Raw genomic sequence first — 17,681 nt, forward strand, 5'->3', positions numbered from 1 at the left:
AATTTGTAATTCAAAAGAAAGAAAAAGCATAATTATCCAAATATAGGACAACAAGAGAGACGCACGGTTATACTCCAAGTTTGATATTTTTATTTTTCAAACTAAAAATGAAGAAAATGATAATCCACGCGTTTTTACTAATTCTTGGATAAACATACGAGTGGCCGCGTTGACACAAACCTCGACGAGCTCTATAAAAAGTGTTACGTGCACCAAGTAAACCAATAAAATAGGGCCGCGTGTCCAACACTACGTGGTGTAACCAATCAATAAATAGGCCGTGAGCCTGTGACGCGATACCCGGGGAGGCTATCAATATCTTCCCTGAGCTGATCTCATATAAAACGTACCAGACGGTTTTGCGAGGGAGAGTATAGAAAGGGGAGAACCGACCCGAATCGGAAGTCGTCTTCGCCGGAAGGGTTAAGAGAAGCAATAGCCTGTGTTTCGCCTACGATTTCTTTCTTGATACATCCGTTCCTGGCTACCGGATCTCTCCGTCATCATGGTAATTTACGGACCTTGTCTATTCTTTTTTTCTCAATTGAATTTCTGCACCTTCATAGTCGGCTCCCGGTTTGTCGCGGATCTGTCTCGTTCCTTTCATTTCTTCTTGTTTCTCTGATCAGATCTGTTAATTTTTGTGCCTTGATATTTATTTCAGCTGGTAACTTATAAATTGATCTGAAATGCTAGCTTTATATATTTGTAATCCATTGGATATTCTAAAAAGATGCGTTTGCAATCGGATGTCATTAGATCCGGAGGTTTCGTATTGTTTATTAAAATTAGTTTTCTAATTATGAGCAATATAGCACGTTACTGTATACTAGTGATTGTATCTCAGCTGAATTTACGAAAGAGTAGTTTGTGCCTGTTAATGTTGTCATTGATTATGATGTTGGATGCGCAGACAACGTCAAAGCGTCTTGCAGTGAGGAAGGTGGACAAATTTGAGAAGAACATTATGAAGAGAGGCGCCGTGCCTGAAACCACCACCAAAAAGGGCAAGGACTATCCCGTTGGCCCTGTTCTGCTTGGCTTCTTCGTATTTGTTGTCATTGGATCATGTAAGTTTTGTCAAATGGACAGGTTATTTCGCATGGAATGTCATTGAACTTATGAAATCACTGCTTCTATAACCTTAGTGGAACGTGGATTTAGTGCTTAAACTAGGCGGTGAAAATTCTTCTAGCACAAATAATTGGTTTCCTCTGGAATGTTAGTTAGGGTTTAGGGCATATGTCCTGAAAATCCAATGGAAGAATTTTCTTGGTCTATCTAGCGATCCTAATATAAGTTTACATCTCTCCCAATTCACTCAGTCATTTTTATGGTATGCCAATTGCCGAATGCTGATCACATTTTTTTTTTTTTGGTTTTATTATTGTTTCCAACAGCTCTTTTCCAGATCATCAGGACCGCAACTAGTGGAGGGATGGCCTAATTATCCATCAATACGGAGAAGTAGCAGGAAATGGCCTGAAACGTTATTTACTTTTCTTTTTTTAGTTTGTAGAAATACCTGATGATACTTCTACAAGTCCAGTGTTCATTATGTGTTATGGAGAACTCAGATTTTGAATAAGATCATTGTTCTTTTATCTTTTTGGTTTCCTTGTTCATGCGGATGGATAATTGTGCACGTTAATGCTGAGTTCCACTTGTGTGGAGCGTGAACTAGTTTACTATATTAACGCTTTGGAGTTTTTAGTCTTTTTATTTGTTTCGTCAAAATTTTGTAATTCTTACTAAGCATTGTTGGTTACCAAGGCTGCTGTTGGTATTCATGAGATTTCTGTTTGTTGTTACAATTTGGTTCGTGAGCTCTGTCTTATTGGTCTTGGGCTAAGGGAAAATCCCCTTCTTTCTTTATGAGAGAAGCCTTCGCGGATTTTGTAGGGAAGCACCCTGACATTTTGGAAAATATTTATTGATTCATCCAGCCTTCATTCAACCAGTGAATGGTTGTGCATACTATAGAAACGAATTTGTAAGGCAACTGCAAAGCCAAATTCTTACATGTTGCAGCTTTTGTCACGTAACCTCCCGACAAGATAAATAGCAGTGTTGCCAGTCTTAAACTCTTAAAAGAGTTTCTGTTTACAAAAGATTCTCGAGTCGATATGGTGGATATAATTGATAATACTCGGAATAATTACTTTGACAAGTGCATAAGGCTCCCTGCCAGGCTGAGGGTCAAGTGAGTCTCCAATTTTCCACTCTCAAATACCCTGAAAACAAGTTAAAGGACTCTGATCGGCTCTTCAAGAATGAACAAGCGTGAATGTCTTCTTAGATCAAAGTTATTCATCAAGAAGTTTGTACATGGAAAGGAAAAGGACAAAACCATACATCCCACTGTATCAATTGTTTCATTATAACAGGCTAATTTGCGCAACAGACAAACCAGCAGCAAAAACTTGCGGACAACCAAGCATAAATAATTATCAGATGGAGAAAACCACTGTCTCGAACGTAAAAGCCGAGTTAAGCTGTTGCCGTGAGGCATGGGTGAAAGGCAGTTCCGCAGGCGATCCACTGCCGCTTTCTCCCACGGGGCACCACACACCCTGGAACCTTTAGCCATTCCCTGCTCATCACATTGTAAGTTACTAGTCGGTTCATCTGTCTTGATCTCAATGACAACATGAGCAAACCTTTGTTGCCCAAGCAAGTCATTCTAACGTGCTTCCCATAAAAGTCCAAGCACCATATATTTGGCATTCTGTCAACCTCCTTCCACAAAAGAGTCATCTTCTGCAGCTCCCATATGCACACACATGTGGCAGCATTCTTTGTCAGCAAGCCCACGAGCATGATCCGCCCCCCACACTCAGCGAGTGTGTGGTCGTTCAAATGCAGTGGGGCTGGGATTATGAACTGCTTCCAAACCCCAGTAACCATATTGTAGGACACAATCCCTTCAGGGTCTGAACGCATGAAATAAAGTATGCCGTCAACTGAGACTGCTTGTGAACGGAAGTTCAATGATAGTGGCAGCTTTATGTTTGAGGGCATGCTTCCAGGTCGTGTCCAAGAGTTCCTTAGCGAGTCATAGATTTCATACTCGCCATCACATCCGACCCATAAAATCTTGTAACCACTACTAGTTGAATTTCCATTCAAAGTCATCCCCACAGCAACACGGGACCAGACCTTAACTGACCTAGCTGGCAATTCTTTGAATGATTGAGTTAAAGGGTTGCATACATAGAAGTTCCGATGACCAATGTCAAGAAAGCAAACTAGACCCCCAGCCGAAGCAACTGGCAAGATGATCATCTTTGTAGGCAGAGAAGATATAGTAGGATGGTGCCATTTCTTTAGGGAAGGATCATACATGGCTCCAGAATTCACATTTTCATGAGTAATGGTATAAAACCAGGGAATTCCTTGCGGGACTTGGGCACAATGCTGAGAGAAACTATGTGATTTCAGTAAGGAATTCCATTTCTGGCAAACTGAACGGAAGCGAAAGAAGGTGGCAATAGGAAGTCGTGCAATGACAGCTTCATAAAGGTCTTCTGGGAACTCTTTCCAAATTTCTTGTTCCATAGCCTCAGCTGTACTGGTGGATCCAGCCAATTTTCCTCGGTTCCGCTCCTTTCGAGATCTCTTAGAAGGAGGAGGTTTGACAGGCTCCAACATCTTACAGCTTCCAGATTTTCCAGCTGCCATCACAAAACCGTAATAATCATCCGCAGCACCGTCATCGACTTCGGGCAAGCACCATCTGTGCAAAAGCAAGTAACGGTTAACTTCTTATTTGCTAATAAGAACTTTTCTGTAATTATTTCTCATGCATATAACAATTTTGCACAAATGTAGGCAAATATTAAAAAAAAAATGTACACATTCATCAACGATGCAAATGCCTCACCCTAATTCATCAGATTTAGAATGTCAAACTGAACGATATAAAGATTATTTCCTTCAGATTTATACATCAAGCTGTCACTTATGTAAGTACACAAGGTCAAGAAAGCATATACTTTAACATCTTATCTATTTAATAGCAGATATACTCAATTCCAAATTCTGACAGTTAAGCTCATCCAATAGCAGAAATTAGTTAAACAAAGCAGTGAGACGGTGGTAGCGAGACAGTGACTTAACCAGGAAAATTCCTGTAGGCTGTAACTTCTTTCTTTTTCATAAGAAACCATGAATGAATTAATAGAAAGAGAGATTTACATTAAGTGAGAAAGCTGTTCACAAAATTTGAACAAGCCACCTGTAAATCTCAACAAAAACCACCATCGTAACACAAGATATTGTGTGATAGCTTAGAATTAGTTTTGAGGTTATAATAATAAGCAATATTCTTTCACGTTTAAATTTTTCTAAGAAAGAAATCTGAGACTGCATTTAGCACAAGTCTAAACTAGCCTTAACATAATTTTCGCAGGACACTTGGTGAGTCTCATGGTTGGTTTGCTCATAAAAATACCACCAAAAAAAGCCATTTTTTTAGGTACTCTAGAGATTGATAAAACAACCATTCAGCTATTGCTTCCACACAACAAAATTTGTCTCTTTCACACTAACCATGACATGTGAAAAATTAGATATAGTCATTCAAACTAAATATACCTTTAAGAAGGGGGGGGGGGGGGAAGAAGAAAAGGCAGCAGCTCATGAACTTTCCAAATGGCAGTAAACAAAGCTAAAGAAATGCTAGTCTTGAAGTTGAGTGATTAACACCTTTGCAGGTTGGGCTTCAAGTTCAAAACCATCATCTCTATGTCACATTTGTTACATGAATAGACTGAAAGAGATGAATGCATTAACAAAAGGTTTTGTGGCCCTGAGACATGCTATTTCAAAAGCAAATTTTATTTTGTTCACAAACTTCAGGCACTTCAGGAAATTCAGTTTTTCTAGAAATTCAAAAGGCAACAACAATTCAGGGAAGAAGGTCTAAACCTTGGACTTAGTTATATCAAAGTATTAAGCACATTATCACACTAGCCATCAAAGTTGGCATCAACTGGAAAAAATTGACCAACTACATGAGTAATGTAGAAAAGTCGTCAAACAAAATAACCCATGCAACCATTGTACCTTTCTTGAGAACTTCCAGGTAATCCATGGTAAAATCATGGCTCCTCAAAACTTGAAAAAAATAAAAATAAAAATATATAACTATTATTTTAAAGCTGTAATGATTTCCTATTTCATCTAATTGTATCCATGCAGTAAAAATATGTGTTACTGCTTACATTATTACGATTGTAAGCATGTCTATCCCCACCTATGAGAATTGACAAACACCAATGATCCTTCTGAAATTCTGTAAAATGATGAAAGTGCCAGAAATACATAATCTGGCTCAAATAGATAAGTGTAAATGTCAAGAGGAAACTGACCTTGCACTTCACTTTGACTATCATGGACACGAACCTATAAATGTACTTTAATACTACAGCCATAAAACAAGAGAGAATCTTGGAATTAGAAGCATCAGCAATTCATTGACCATAAACTAAAGGGACCATACCATGGTCCAAAGGGACAAATGTTGCATGTTCCTGCAAGTTCATCACAAGTGAGTATGGGCCCGTGGGGGCAACTGCACTGCATCATCTGTGGTGAAGTTTACAAGTAAACAGTAACTAAAGCATACATCACATTTGAACCCTTCTGTCCAGAGGGAAAGGGAACAAATGATTGAAATCTACGTACAACTCTATCCAATGAGCTATAACAAGGTCATAAATCTATTAATTAAAATTTAAAAAAAAAATGAAACGAAATGCGCATTCACTAGAATGAAACCACTAGCAAAGTTAAAGGATAGCTGTGAATTTGTCAATAAATAGATGTAGAATGACGAAGAAAAACACAATGGAAGACAAGTGCTAGAAATCAATTAATTAACGCCAAAAAAGTAAAAAAGGAGGACATCAATTCTGCAAGTGCAAACAATGAAAATAAAATTTTCCTGTTACAATCATGGGAAGAAATAAAACCTAAAACCACCAAGCTTAATTAACCGAAAGAAACAAAAACGGAGCACACAACGAGTAAAAAAAATAAAAAATAAAGATTAAACATAAAATGGAATCAATGACAGAGAAATTAGAAAAAGAAAATCGGAAATTGAAAGAGATCTAGAGGGAGAAACAAGAAAAACCTGTGAAGCTGGTGCGTTTGTTCTTCGGGCAGTTGTTGATGTTGATGAGAGTGAAAATAGAGGAAACAGGAATCGGTATTATGAGGAGGAAAAGAACCGTAGAGTTGGAGGAACTGCTGAAGCTGACCGATGAGCTGCCTAAGCATGGCCAGCTCTCCCATGCCCCGGACTCTGACGGACGGAAAGCCAAAAACCCACACAACACCCCACCCCCCACCCTTTCTTTCTCCGTGTTGGTGTTTGTTTGTGTTCTCTCTCTCTCTCTCTCTCTCTTATTGTTGCCTGCCTTCTTTACCCACTCGTCTTTTTCCACGTCAGCTGGCCCATTACAATCATTTCTCGCTATTTCTTCTTTCTCACCCGCACGCTACTTTGTCCTGGTGATAATTCCCCTACTCTGATATTTACGGCTACGTGTTACCAAATTCTGGCTTCCCGAAATGCCATCGTCGTTTGCCTTTTTTGCCCTAACTGTTCTTTTCAAGTTACGGTTTAATTTGTGTTCGTGTTTGTTGAGTGAACTAAGGGTGTCGTGTGAGATATATTAGAAAAACCCTAGAGAAATATGTGTCAATATTACTTACATTTATAACTTTTTTATGTCAAAAATAGAAATTAAAATTTAGCATTTTTTGGTAATTTAGCTTTTTATTGGAGTTTTTCTTTTTTTTGAAACTCCAATAAAAGGGCTAAATTTGAATTAGGGAAGGGTATTTATGTAAAAAGGATGAGAGCTCGCGACGTGGGCATACGATTGCCTCCACAAAGTGGAATATTTACTCGACCGGAATTCCACGTGTGTGAACGCGGGGCTCGTAATGGTCAAGGAGACCGAAGGCCTTTTTTGAATCCTCTAAACTTTACAAAGATCAACGGCGGTGATTACTTACCTCAAGGCTCTTTTCTTCCCTCACTCTGCATTGTTCATTCCACGCACACGGCATGATTGTCCCACCACTTTTCCATTTATCATGATTTTGTTAGAATAACGGAAGTACCTATTGACGACCCTTGCCCTCAATTCTCAATTGTGCCCCCTCCATTCACGTATTATTATTATTATTTCCCACCAAACAAAAAGAACTAGCATTATTCATTATTTCTTTCATAACAGTAATATTATTAGATAAAATACGAACACAATTGACTTCTGTAATTATGTTTTATAAATTGTACGGACCTACTAATAATTAAAGCTATAACTTGTGTAGTCCTAATCTATAATTAGAAATCTATCATGATTGTACTTAGAATACAGTTAAATTTCGAGACCTATAAAAAATAAATTTACCTCCAAATAATTGGAAAAGAAAAAATTTTCTCAATTTAACATAAATTATATAATTTAATATACAACTAAAAATCTATTGAGATCCTTCTTCAATATTATTTTTAAATCTCAATTTTAAAAGAGGTCGAATCTATCTCTAAATTATTACATTAAAATCTCGACCCATATATATATATAGGAGCCGGCTAAGTTACGTTAAACGTAACTTAGCCAAAGCCATATATATATATATGTAAAGAAAAGCACGTGATTTGTCACCAAACTAATAAATGATTTCCATAAGTTTAATGTCGAAGTGATGGAAGTGCTTCTAATGGGAAAGTGCTTCTAGAGTCCAAATGAAATATTGTTAAGATAGGTTTCCGACTCCAGTTCTTGTATGAACAATAAGGTCTGTCTGATATTGACCAAACTACAACCACTAGAATCTAGATATAACATCGATATTGCAAATTGCAAAACACAAGTTATGAAACAAGATTCGGACGAAACCAAACCATGAAACCAATTAGAAAATTGGGGATAAACCCACCGAGGATTGAAATGAGTACAATCATGAACCATCAACCTCTTGCCCACCTATGCTTATATTATGACCAAAACCATCATAAGTGTTTTGAACGCGCACGGCCAAGTAGTAATCGAGAGCATACACAAATCCCGTGGGTTGGCCTGCCACGTAGCCAGCACAGTGACAATAAATATTGTAAAATCTGCAATACCATCGGTGGATCAAATATTCTATTCCAATTACTAGAAATTATAGAGGAAGCTGGTTGGTGGACACATGGGTTGGTGCAATTGGACCTTCTCGAACAAATTGGTGACGGTGTAGTGACTTGAAAGTTTCCATGATCTAACGATTCGGTTGTGGGTTACCTAATAAACAGTTACAGGTAAACTGTCGCAGCCAGCCTCAACCTCGAAGCCGTGCGGCAAAATGATCCGATAAACCATATTTACAGTTTTACGGCATCTATATGTAACTAATCCGTGTTTGCTTCAAAGTAGAGCTTGAAGCATTCACTTCATTGTCTAAACTTTAGATTCAATCTTGCTTTTTCTCATGATTATGAAAACGAGAATTCAGTGAAATGTAAGGTAGATTTTAGGTTAGCTTCAATTTCTCAACATGATTAGAGAATAAGTTGATGAATGAGAAGTAAAATCACTTTTTCTTGGTAACACAAATGTGACATGCATGTAGTTTTCGCATAAATTACTATATGAGAGTGAAATTATAATATAAGAGAGCACGCAACAATATATGATGACGCTACATCAATTTATGATAATTAGTAAGCATATTGTTACTGATTTTTTCTTTTTCTTAATTTACTAAAGATAATCTTATTGACAGAGAAAGAATGAAAGGAAAATGAATAGATGGTTTAAAATGCAATTTGAGAGATGGGGGGAAGGGCGAGAGAGAGAGGGAGAGTTGGATAATTTGGAAAGGTAAAGAGTAATGATGATATGGAGAGGCTAAAGTTAAGGTTAGTAGGGAAGGTATAATTTATGATGATTAGGTTTTGTGAAGACCACGAGGATGTGATGCGGTGTGTAATCATTTCATTTGGTCTGGGGAAGACAAGCTTTGAATTGATTTTAGTAGTGGGTAATTCTATATAATTTGATCTACCATCATGATTCATTATGATCATCATCATCATCAGCGTTATCATGGATTATCTTCTTTTACGAGTGCATTTACTTTTACGAGTGTGGTGTTCCTGATAGCTTTATGAATCTTTTTCTGATTTTGATTTTGGTTCAATTTTCTTCTTCGCGATACTGCAAACTATCGGATTCCATGAGATTTTGCTCAGTTGACATGATTTGAAGGCGGCAACAAAAGCAAAACATGCTGTGCAAAATGCCAACATACGGCAGAAGCCATGCAATTCAGATCCAATTTGAATTTCAGAGCCCAATAATGGGCCAGATAGCAGCCCGTATCAGTATCTCGAAGGATTGTGGAAAGCCATCTCATAAGTCACAACAAAGCATAATTTGTTGTATAAAATTTTTGATGATTACAGCTACAGGTCTCCGATTCTATACCATAGATCAAGAATTGAGGCGGTGAGGAAAATTATTTAGAAGCACCAACTCTGATCTTCATGAGGAAACTTGTTTTTCATTTCTCAAATAAAACAATATACATTGAGCATATTTATGGATGCAGAGGTTACATTTTTTCAAAGATTAAATATGCGATTATGGAAGGAAAATGTGACAATCTGTTTGGTGCAGATCGTGTCTTTGACAAGTGCGGATCATATCTTTGATAGCTCCCTTCAATACCGTTTTATTTGATATTCTCAACACTCTCCCTCAAGCTGGTGCATAGATGTCTTGCATGCCTAGCTTATTTAGGAATTTTGTAAATGCTCTACTTGAAATGGCCATTGTTAAAATATCTGCAAGTTGATTTTTTGATCAAATTTTCGGCAGTTCTAAGATTTTTTCATCTAATTTTTCCTTGATGAAAAATCTATCTACCTTAACGTGTTTTGTTCGATCGTGTTGAATTGGGTTATGAGCAATATCTTGTATAATTTTATTGTCACAGTGTAGTTGTATTGGTTGTTGTGATGGATAGTCCAAATATTTTAAGATAAAGCTTAAAAAAGAGAAAAAAAAAATCATGATTCAGCTATCTAACGGATCATGCCATCATGATAGTAAATTAAATTCAGCAAACACTTGTATCTGGCGGAGAAAGAGGAGCAAGGCCGAGTGATGGGAATGCAGACCAATATTATGATAGCAACACTAAGTACACTGAAGTTTGCAAAGGCTGCAGGTTTCAAAAGCAAACATCTCCACCTGGCTAGCATTTTCCACCCCAATTTCTGCTTAGTCATACTGTCTTTGGCAAATTTACGCAAACAGGTTACCAAATAGCAAACAATTAATTGATCTACATATGGTATGGTATAGATTTCTTCGTGCATGTCTTCTATCAGAATGCAACATGCAAATTAATGCAAATCAGCTGGGGAGGAGAGAAAAATTTTCTATTCAGCACATAGCAAAATAACCATAATAAACATACTGTTAGTAATTGCAAATCTTGATTTTCTTCTTGATTATGATACCAAACTTGAAAAGAATTGGCTTTTCAAAGCAAAATTTTATTTCCGTTGCATGACACAGAAGATGCATTCAGTAGTTGCAGGGTCTTGAGAGAATCAAATCTTCATGGGCACAGGCATCTAACACTGTATCAATTGTCAAGAGAAAGTGAAAGCGAACAGCAAATTAAAGAGGAAAGACGCGTTCTTTGTAGTTTATTATGAACAGAAAAAGGCACGAGTGAGTCAGCCGAGAACAAATAATTACTCAAAAAATTTATAATGATAATCAAATAATGAAGGTCGATAAAGGAAAAGTAACAGAGGGGGCAAATCTAGTTTGCTCGAGTTCACTGCCTCTACTAATTTCCACCAGTTCAGGCGATGTGGAAGAAACATTGCTGGATTTCAACATAATTCTTAAGGCAGATGAGCAACAGTATCACATCAAATAGAAGAAACAAATAATATAAAATTGAAAAAACATTGTAGAAATTCAGCATGATTTTGAAAGCAGATGCGCACGATCTATCCATCTGAAATTTCGAAATGGGAAAAAAAAAAATTTGGACCATTTCTCGATTTGTGCGTGTCATCCTTGCGCAGGGGCCATGCTAATCTTCTCTGTATCGTTCCAATTTTATCGGATGTCTCCGAAGAGACAATCGCACTGGTTGGTTATGATTATATTAAGACTCTCAACGAAGCGCAACTAGACGATGTGGGATTTAGTTCAATTTGAACCGAACCACATGACGTCTGTCTGGCTATCATAACTTTAGGCCCTTCCTGAGCCCAAAAAAGATGCTACGAAGTCCAGTCCATGCAGTAATTGTTTTTATTAAAAAATATATGTACATATCTGCACGCGTAGGTCCAAAATTTACTCTTATGGATAATATTATAGTAATTTTCCCTAAAATCATAGAAGGAAGTCTTTTTTTTTTTTTTATTAAGATGGGCTCAATAAAGCGAGCTAAACCGGAACAATACGGAGTTTAGCAACCCCAAACATGTCTTGCAATAAACTTGAATAAATACACACATGTAGGCTAGTAAATAAATGTAACCCATGAGAGATTGAATGAGCCATATTAGCCATGAAATCTGTAGCTGAATTCGCTTCACGAAAGATGTGGGTGAGGGAAACTTGTCAGTTCCTACTTAAAAGATCCCGCACAACAACGACTACAGCATAGAAAACATTAGGCACGACCACCTGCTTAGAAATCATCTGTGAAATACATAAGCTATCTACTTCAACCAACAGCCGTTTTATGCCAACATCCCACGCCAGGATTAACCCTTGATATAGACCCCATAACTCAGCCATAACCACCGAACACTCCCTAATATTCATACAAAATCCCGAAATCCAATAGCCAACAGAGTCACGAATAACACCACCAGCCCCTGCATCCCATGAATTTCGAACGGATCCATCCGTATTTAACTGATGCATTGAAAATAATACGACCGCAAAATTGATTGAATACAAGTTCTTAACGTGAGATAGGGTAGAAATAACAGCACATGCAACGTTGTTGTTTGACGACTCGGCGTTCAAGTTCCAATTAAAGCTCATTGTTTGCAGTTTGAGCTCTCTAGATTTCACATTCCTTTCTGCCTTATTTTTCAAAGCAAAGTACGAGCAACAAGTAGCAAAGTCACGCATAACTTGTACGTTCATCATTTATGGTCCTTAAGCAATTCACTGGGAAACTTCCATAGAGAAAAAGAAGATTTGAGTGTTGGGAGTAGTAGCGACTCGACCTCTAGTCAACTTAGGCAGTTGTCTAAGGCCCTGGTTTACATGAATGTCTCACGAGACAATTATTTTGTATATAAAATAGAAAAGTGAATTTAAAAATCATTATTATTCATTTTATTTAGTATTATTATTATCTTTTTTTAAATAAACTATTAAATTCCTATAAAGTTTATTTAATGTAGTACTCAGTAGTTTTAATTTCTACAAAATCAATAAATTAATAGTTTCAATCCTACAAATTCTATATTTCATTGTTACAAATTCTATATTTCATTGTTAGAATTAATATGTTATATTTCAAAAGTTAGTAGTTTTAATTTCTACAAAACCGATAAATTAATAGTTTCAATCCTACAAATCTCTATTTCATTGTTAGAATTAATATATTATATTTCAAAAGTTTTATATTCATTTTAAACCTCTATAAAAGCCCCACATTTTATTACTTATCCATTAAATTTTTCCTCCAACAATCAAGACATGATATGTTCTTTGTGTTTGAGAGAAAGAAAGAGAGAGATGGAAAAAAATCATGCTTCCTCTATTTTCCACTTAAGAAGAAAAAGAAAAAATTTAATAGTTTTCTTTATTCTCTATGACTATTGGTCATTACTCAAATCCTCAAACAATTAATATAAATATAAGTTAATTTATTATTTCATCTCAAATTTCAGATTTATCTTTTCATTATTCTCTTAATTAATTGTGTTATTTATTTATTCTGATTTCTTTTTAATATATTCTTTTATTCATCTACTTTTTGTGTGTGTGCTTGTTTTATCTATTTTGAAATAAAATTATATAGAAAAACTTTAGAGAATAGAAGAATAGAAAAATTAGGTTAATTTAGAAAAGGAGTAGTAAAAAAAGATATAATTTGAGTTAAAAAAAAAGTGGAAATGCTATAATTGAATTAAAATTTCATGAATTAGCAACAATAGAATATAATTTTATTTAGTAATTTTACATTTTAAAGTGTTTAAAGAATTAATTTTCAACAAATAATACACACACACACACATATATAATCCTAAATTTGAAGAAGAATTAATTAAAATCATTGCCTAAGGCCCCAAAAATGGTTGAGCCGGCCCTGGTTGGGAGCAATATGATCTGGTACATACCCTAACACAGAAGATCCACGGTTTAATAAACTGATGATCAATGGATGGACAACATTTTCTTTATATAATTTCTTGCTTATGATAGCCACTGAAGCCAAAAAGTAAACTGTTTATGTTAATCATTTACCAAAAGAACGAATAACATAAAAATTCATCAGGTAATTAATTAAAACTGTAACGCATAATTAATTTGTGCAATGCCACGTACTTCACCAATTCAGACCTCTGAAAGCATGTTTGAAAGACGACAAGATGGAACCGTCAGAATGACTTTTAAACCACCTCCCAGTGCTCCCCAAGAGCCTCCTAGGCTCTCCTTTACCTATTCTTCAATGATCACAGCTGTTCAGACAGCGCAGGAAGATCTGCCCATTACAGGGTTTAATTCTCAAGGCTACCCTGTTTATCCAGCCAAACATAATGGCCATTTCCTATGGGATGCCCCTGGTTCCGGCATGTGTGACCCAAATTGTCCCTGCTGGGATGATTGGGAAGAAGACGATGATTACGCAACCACAAGGAAAAAGAAACCCAAGAAGAAAAAACCTCCTGTCCCATGTCACCACTGTGACCCTAAACCACCATCAGATCCTCCACCTCCACCGGCTCCATTACCCATCTACCGAAAAGAACTCACATGGATTGCCAAACATTGCAAATCTGAGATTCCATCACCACTCTCACACCCAACACCTATCGTCCAACCACTGGCTTGTATGATGTTTTCCTCTACTTCTTCAGATTACTCTTCTTCCTTTCCTCCTTTGGAACCCCATACAGATTCTCAACGAAATGTTGTGTCCAAACCCTTTATCCCTTCACCTATTACCTCCACTGGCCACCTGGAGCCCCCTAAACCTTTTGAATCAGTCCTCAACTGGCACACTCAAAATGCCAGGGCCCAAAATGATTCTTTGTTGCATCTCAATTCAAAAGTTGAGAACATCAGTTTGCGAACTGAACAGATTGAGACAAAAGTTGATTCCATCACTGCACAGATGCAGCAGATCCACCAAAATCTTCACTCCCGAATTGGCCAACTCGATTCAGAGTTACGAGCCATGCTAGCCCATAGATACAATGGTCCCGAATTTGACCAAAAAGAGAGGGAAATCAGGCGATTAAAGGCTGAACTTGCTCAGATTGAATCTGAAAAACAGAGACCTACCCTTTTCACCAGTTCACCTCTTATTCCTTCTATCGGTCCAACTTACCATCCTTTTGCCTCTATGCTCTCTCCTATTAAACAATATGACCCTTTCAAGTTATTTGGCATGACTCATACTCTTTTCAGAGACAATCCTTTGCCACCGCCACCTAAACCTAAACCCAAACCTAGACCGCAGCCTCGACCTCCCCCTCTCCATCCTTCCTCTCTGACCATCCCTGGCCAACCATCTCCTACTTTTACACCGACATCACCACCAGCTCCTTTATCAGTCCCTGCCCAATCAAAAGATAAAGAACCCATGAACCAATTTACTGCTCACGCAGTCAGCCATTCATCTACTGACGATCAAACTTCTGATTCAAATTTAGCTGTTTCAGATAGCCATACCGAATCCGACTCAGAATCTTCAGCATCCACCAGTGACTCTGAAAAGTCCTATGCTGATATTACCAAAATCCTGATGGCTCAACCTGATCAAGGCCAAACCTCTCATACAGAACCATATGTTGATATTCCCTCCGAAGTTGAAGAAGAAATGCCTGAATCTTCTGCCACAAACCAACCTTCTCCAGCCCAGCCCAATCCACCCAGTCAAAAATCGTCAAATGGTCCATGGTTCACATTTGATGATCTTCCATCTCATAAATGGCGTGACCGACTCAATGAAATGTCTGCCTGGATTGACCTGCAGATGCTAAGAACAGGAGCAACAACTCAATCAGTCCTTAGAGAATTTGCTACTCGTTTTACGGGTGCTCTAAGAGATTGGTTTGATTCGTTAGGACAATATCGCCAGTTACAGTTTGTTGACCTTCCAGAAGTTTCAAGTGCTCTTGCTGTACTTCATGATCAATTCCTTGGCGACCCTTCTGCAGTCTTTGAAGCTGCCAGACGAGACTACCTCAACATGAAATGCTGCTCCCTCAATGCTAAGGATCTTGACTTCCATTATAAGCGAATGTCCCTGCTGTTCTATAAGCTTAATGGATTCAATGAGCCGACATTAAAGCATGTCTTTCTGGCTTCCCTCCCCGAAGAACTCCAACCTGACATCCAGAGACAACTTACAGCATCCAATCTTTCCCTAGACAACATCACCCTTGGCAAAATCTTCCAGCTTGCCAAAACCTGTCTTGACAAACTTTGCGAGCAAAAACAGTTTTTCAAAGAACTGTTGAAAGACAAAGAACCTTTCCGCAGTGCTTGCAAAAAGCCTTATTTGCAGATCAAATGCCACAAGAAAAAGGATTGCGATTGCAGTTCAAAGAAAAAACGGCATTTTCGGAAATTCAAAACTCCAGAATTTTCATCCAAACCTCGCAGATCCCGAAAGCCCTACCGGTTCTTCAGAAAGAAATCTTCCTCCTCCAGAGAATTCAAACGAAAGCAATCAAGCAGATGTTTCATCTGCAAGAGCAAAGGCCACTATGCCAAAGATTGTCCCAACAAAAGAGAAAAGGTCATCCGGTTGGTTGAGCATCTTCAAGCAACTACAGCCTACTCTCCTGCCAAAGATGAATTGGAATTCTATTTCTCTGAACAAGATGAACCCAACGATGAAACAGTGTTCGCACTACAAAATTCCTCTGACTCAGATAGTGACCAGTCTCAAGTGATTTTCCACCAACAGTTACTCTCCCTTGATACTACAGTTCCTATCCCATCCATCAAACTCCAGATCTTGCCCTCAAAATTCCAAAGGCCCATTCCAGCAATTGGTCTTATAGATACTGGTGCCCAACGAAGCATGTTGAACCCCCATATTCTTCCACCAGAATATTGGACCCAGTCTGAAGAACATTTCAAAGCTGTCAATGGCAAACTCTTCACCACTTCTTTGATTACCAAAAAATCCATTGGTATTCAACTCTTCCCAAATTGTGTCATTTGGACCAAGGTTATTGGTTCCACTCTTCCTAATAAGGATATCTTATTAGGATTTGACATCCTTCACCAAATCAAACACCTCCAAATCATTCCCACTGGAATCCGAGTCAAGTCCATGTTCAAACCATTCACAAACATTCTGAAACTCTACAATTTGTCTGAAACTCCCCAGTCTTACCAGGATATTTCAACCAAACTTTTGAATTTCTGTCCAGAGTCCCATTCTGAGTTCACCCATCCAAATCCATTGTGGAAAAATAAGTCTTTCTTCATTAAGTTACCCTTCAAACTCAATGAAGACATTAACCCAACTAAAGCTACCCATCCAGGAATGAGTCCTCCTGACTTACTCCTAGCCCAACAAGAATGTTCACAATTGTTAGCTCAAGGTTTAATCGAGCCCACAAGTTCCCAATGGGCTTGCCAAGCCTTTTATGTTGAAAAGCATTCTGAAATTGTCCGAGGAAAGAAACGCCTAGTCATTGACTACCAGCCATTAAACATGTTTTTACAAGATGACAAATTCCCTTTACCTCGCCGACAAAGCATGTTCACTTTTCTCAAAAATGCCCGGATCTTTTCAAAATTTGATTTAAAATCTGGTTTTTGGCAACTAGGCATTGAACCCTCCGAACGTTACAAAACCGCTTTTTGTATTCCCAATGCCCATTTCCAATGGACCGTCCTACCCTTTGGCCTCAAAACTGCCCCCTCCATTTTCCAAAAATTCATGGTCCAAATCTTCCAGCCCATTTTGCATCATGCATTGATTTACATTGACGATATTTTACTTTTTTCAGGATCGCATGAAGAACATCGCCACCTATTGTCCCAATTCTATGATATTATCCAAAGTCATGGAATCATGTTATCGGCCAAGAAAAGCACCATTGCTACAGATAATATTGAATTCCTTGGTATGATCATTAAAGATGGACACTACCAGCCAGGAAAGCACATTGCCCAAGAATTGCTTCACTTTCCAGATCAGCAACTTTCCAAAAGGCAAATCCAACAGTTTCTCGGCATTATCAATTACATCCGTGATTTCCTCCCACATGTGGACCATCACACTCATCATCTCTCGGCTTTATTGAAAAAGAAGCCCCCAGAATGGAATGCTGACCACACACGTGCTGTCACTACTCTCAAGCAGATTGCGCAAAATCCGCCTCCTTTAAAGTTGATTACTGATGGCAAGCGCATATTACAGACAGA

At 37.8% G+C, this 17,681-nt stretch overlaps 2 protein-coding genes and 1 non-coding gene across 6 annotated transcripts; 1 reads left to right on the top strand and 2 right to left on the bottom strand.

The window, feature by feature from the left end:
- The first annotated feature begins 320 nt into the window (after positions 1-320).
- LOC102613771 (uncharacterized) lies at positions 321-1,604 on the top strand. The gene is made up of 3 exons (XM_006484059.4): positions 321-508; positions 914-1,070; positions 1,401-1,604. Exons 1-3 carry the CDS (start codon positions 506-508, stop codon positions 1,445-1,447), a joined length of 207 nt encoding a protein of 68 aa, XP_006484122.1. The 5' UTR covers positions 321-505; the 3' UTR covers positions 1,448-1,604.
- Positions 1,605-2,274: 670 nt separating this feature from the next.
- Positions 2,275-6,581, bottom strand: LOC102613477 (F-box only protein 6). Of its 4 annotated transcripts, none has more exons than XM_052440041.1 (3): positions 6,140-6,288; positions 5,504-5,589; positions 2,275-3,736 (listed from the first exon to the last, which is right to left on the bottom strand). In XM_052440041.1, exon 3 carries the CDS (start codon positions 3,679-3,681, stop codon positions 2,491-2,493), a length of 1,191 nt encoding a protein of 396 aa, XP_052296001.1. In that variant the 5' UTR covers positions 3,682-3,736; positions 5,504-5,589; positions 6,140-6,288; the 3' UTR covers positions 2,275-2,490. The 4 variants fall into 4 exon arrangements, with proteins under 4 accessions (XP_052296001.1, XP_024956868.1, XP_006484121.1 ...); XM_025101100.2 differs by lacking the exons at positions 5,504-5,589; positions 6,140-6,288 and adding exons at positions 5,068-5,118; positions 5,226-5,471; XM_006484058.4 differs by lacking the exon at positions 5,504-5,589 and having other exon boundaries at positions 6,140-6,581.
- A 4,489-nt stretch (positions 6,582-11,070) lies between these two features.
- On the bottom strand, positions 11,071-11,173 carry LOC112499103 (U6 spliceosomal RNA). Its single transcript, XR_003066629.1, has one exon. It is a non-coding gene; the product is annotated as a U6 spliceosomal RNA (small nuclear RNA).
- Positions 11,174-17,681: the final 6,508 nt, after the last annotated feature.

This window comes from Citrus sinensis, chromosome 4 (genome assembly GCF_022201045.2).
Source record: "Citrus sinensis cultivar Valencia sweet orange chromosome 4, DVS_A1.0, whole genome shotgun sequence".
NCBI lineage: Eukaryota > Viridiplantae > Streptophyta > Magnoliopsida > Sapindales > Rutaceae > Citrus > Citrus sinensis.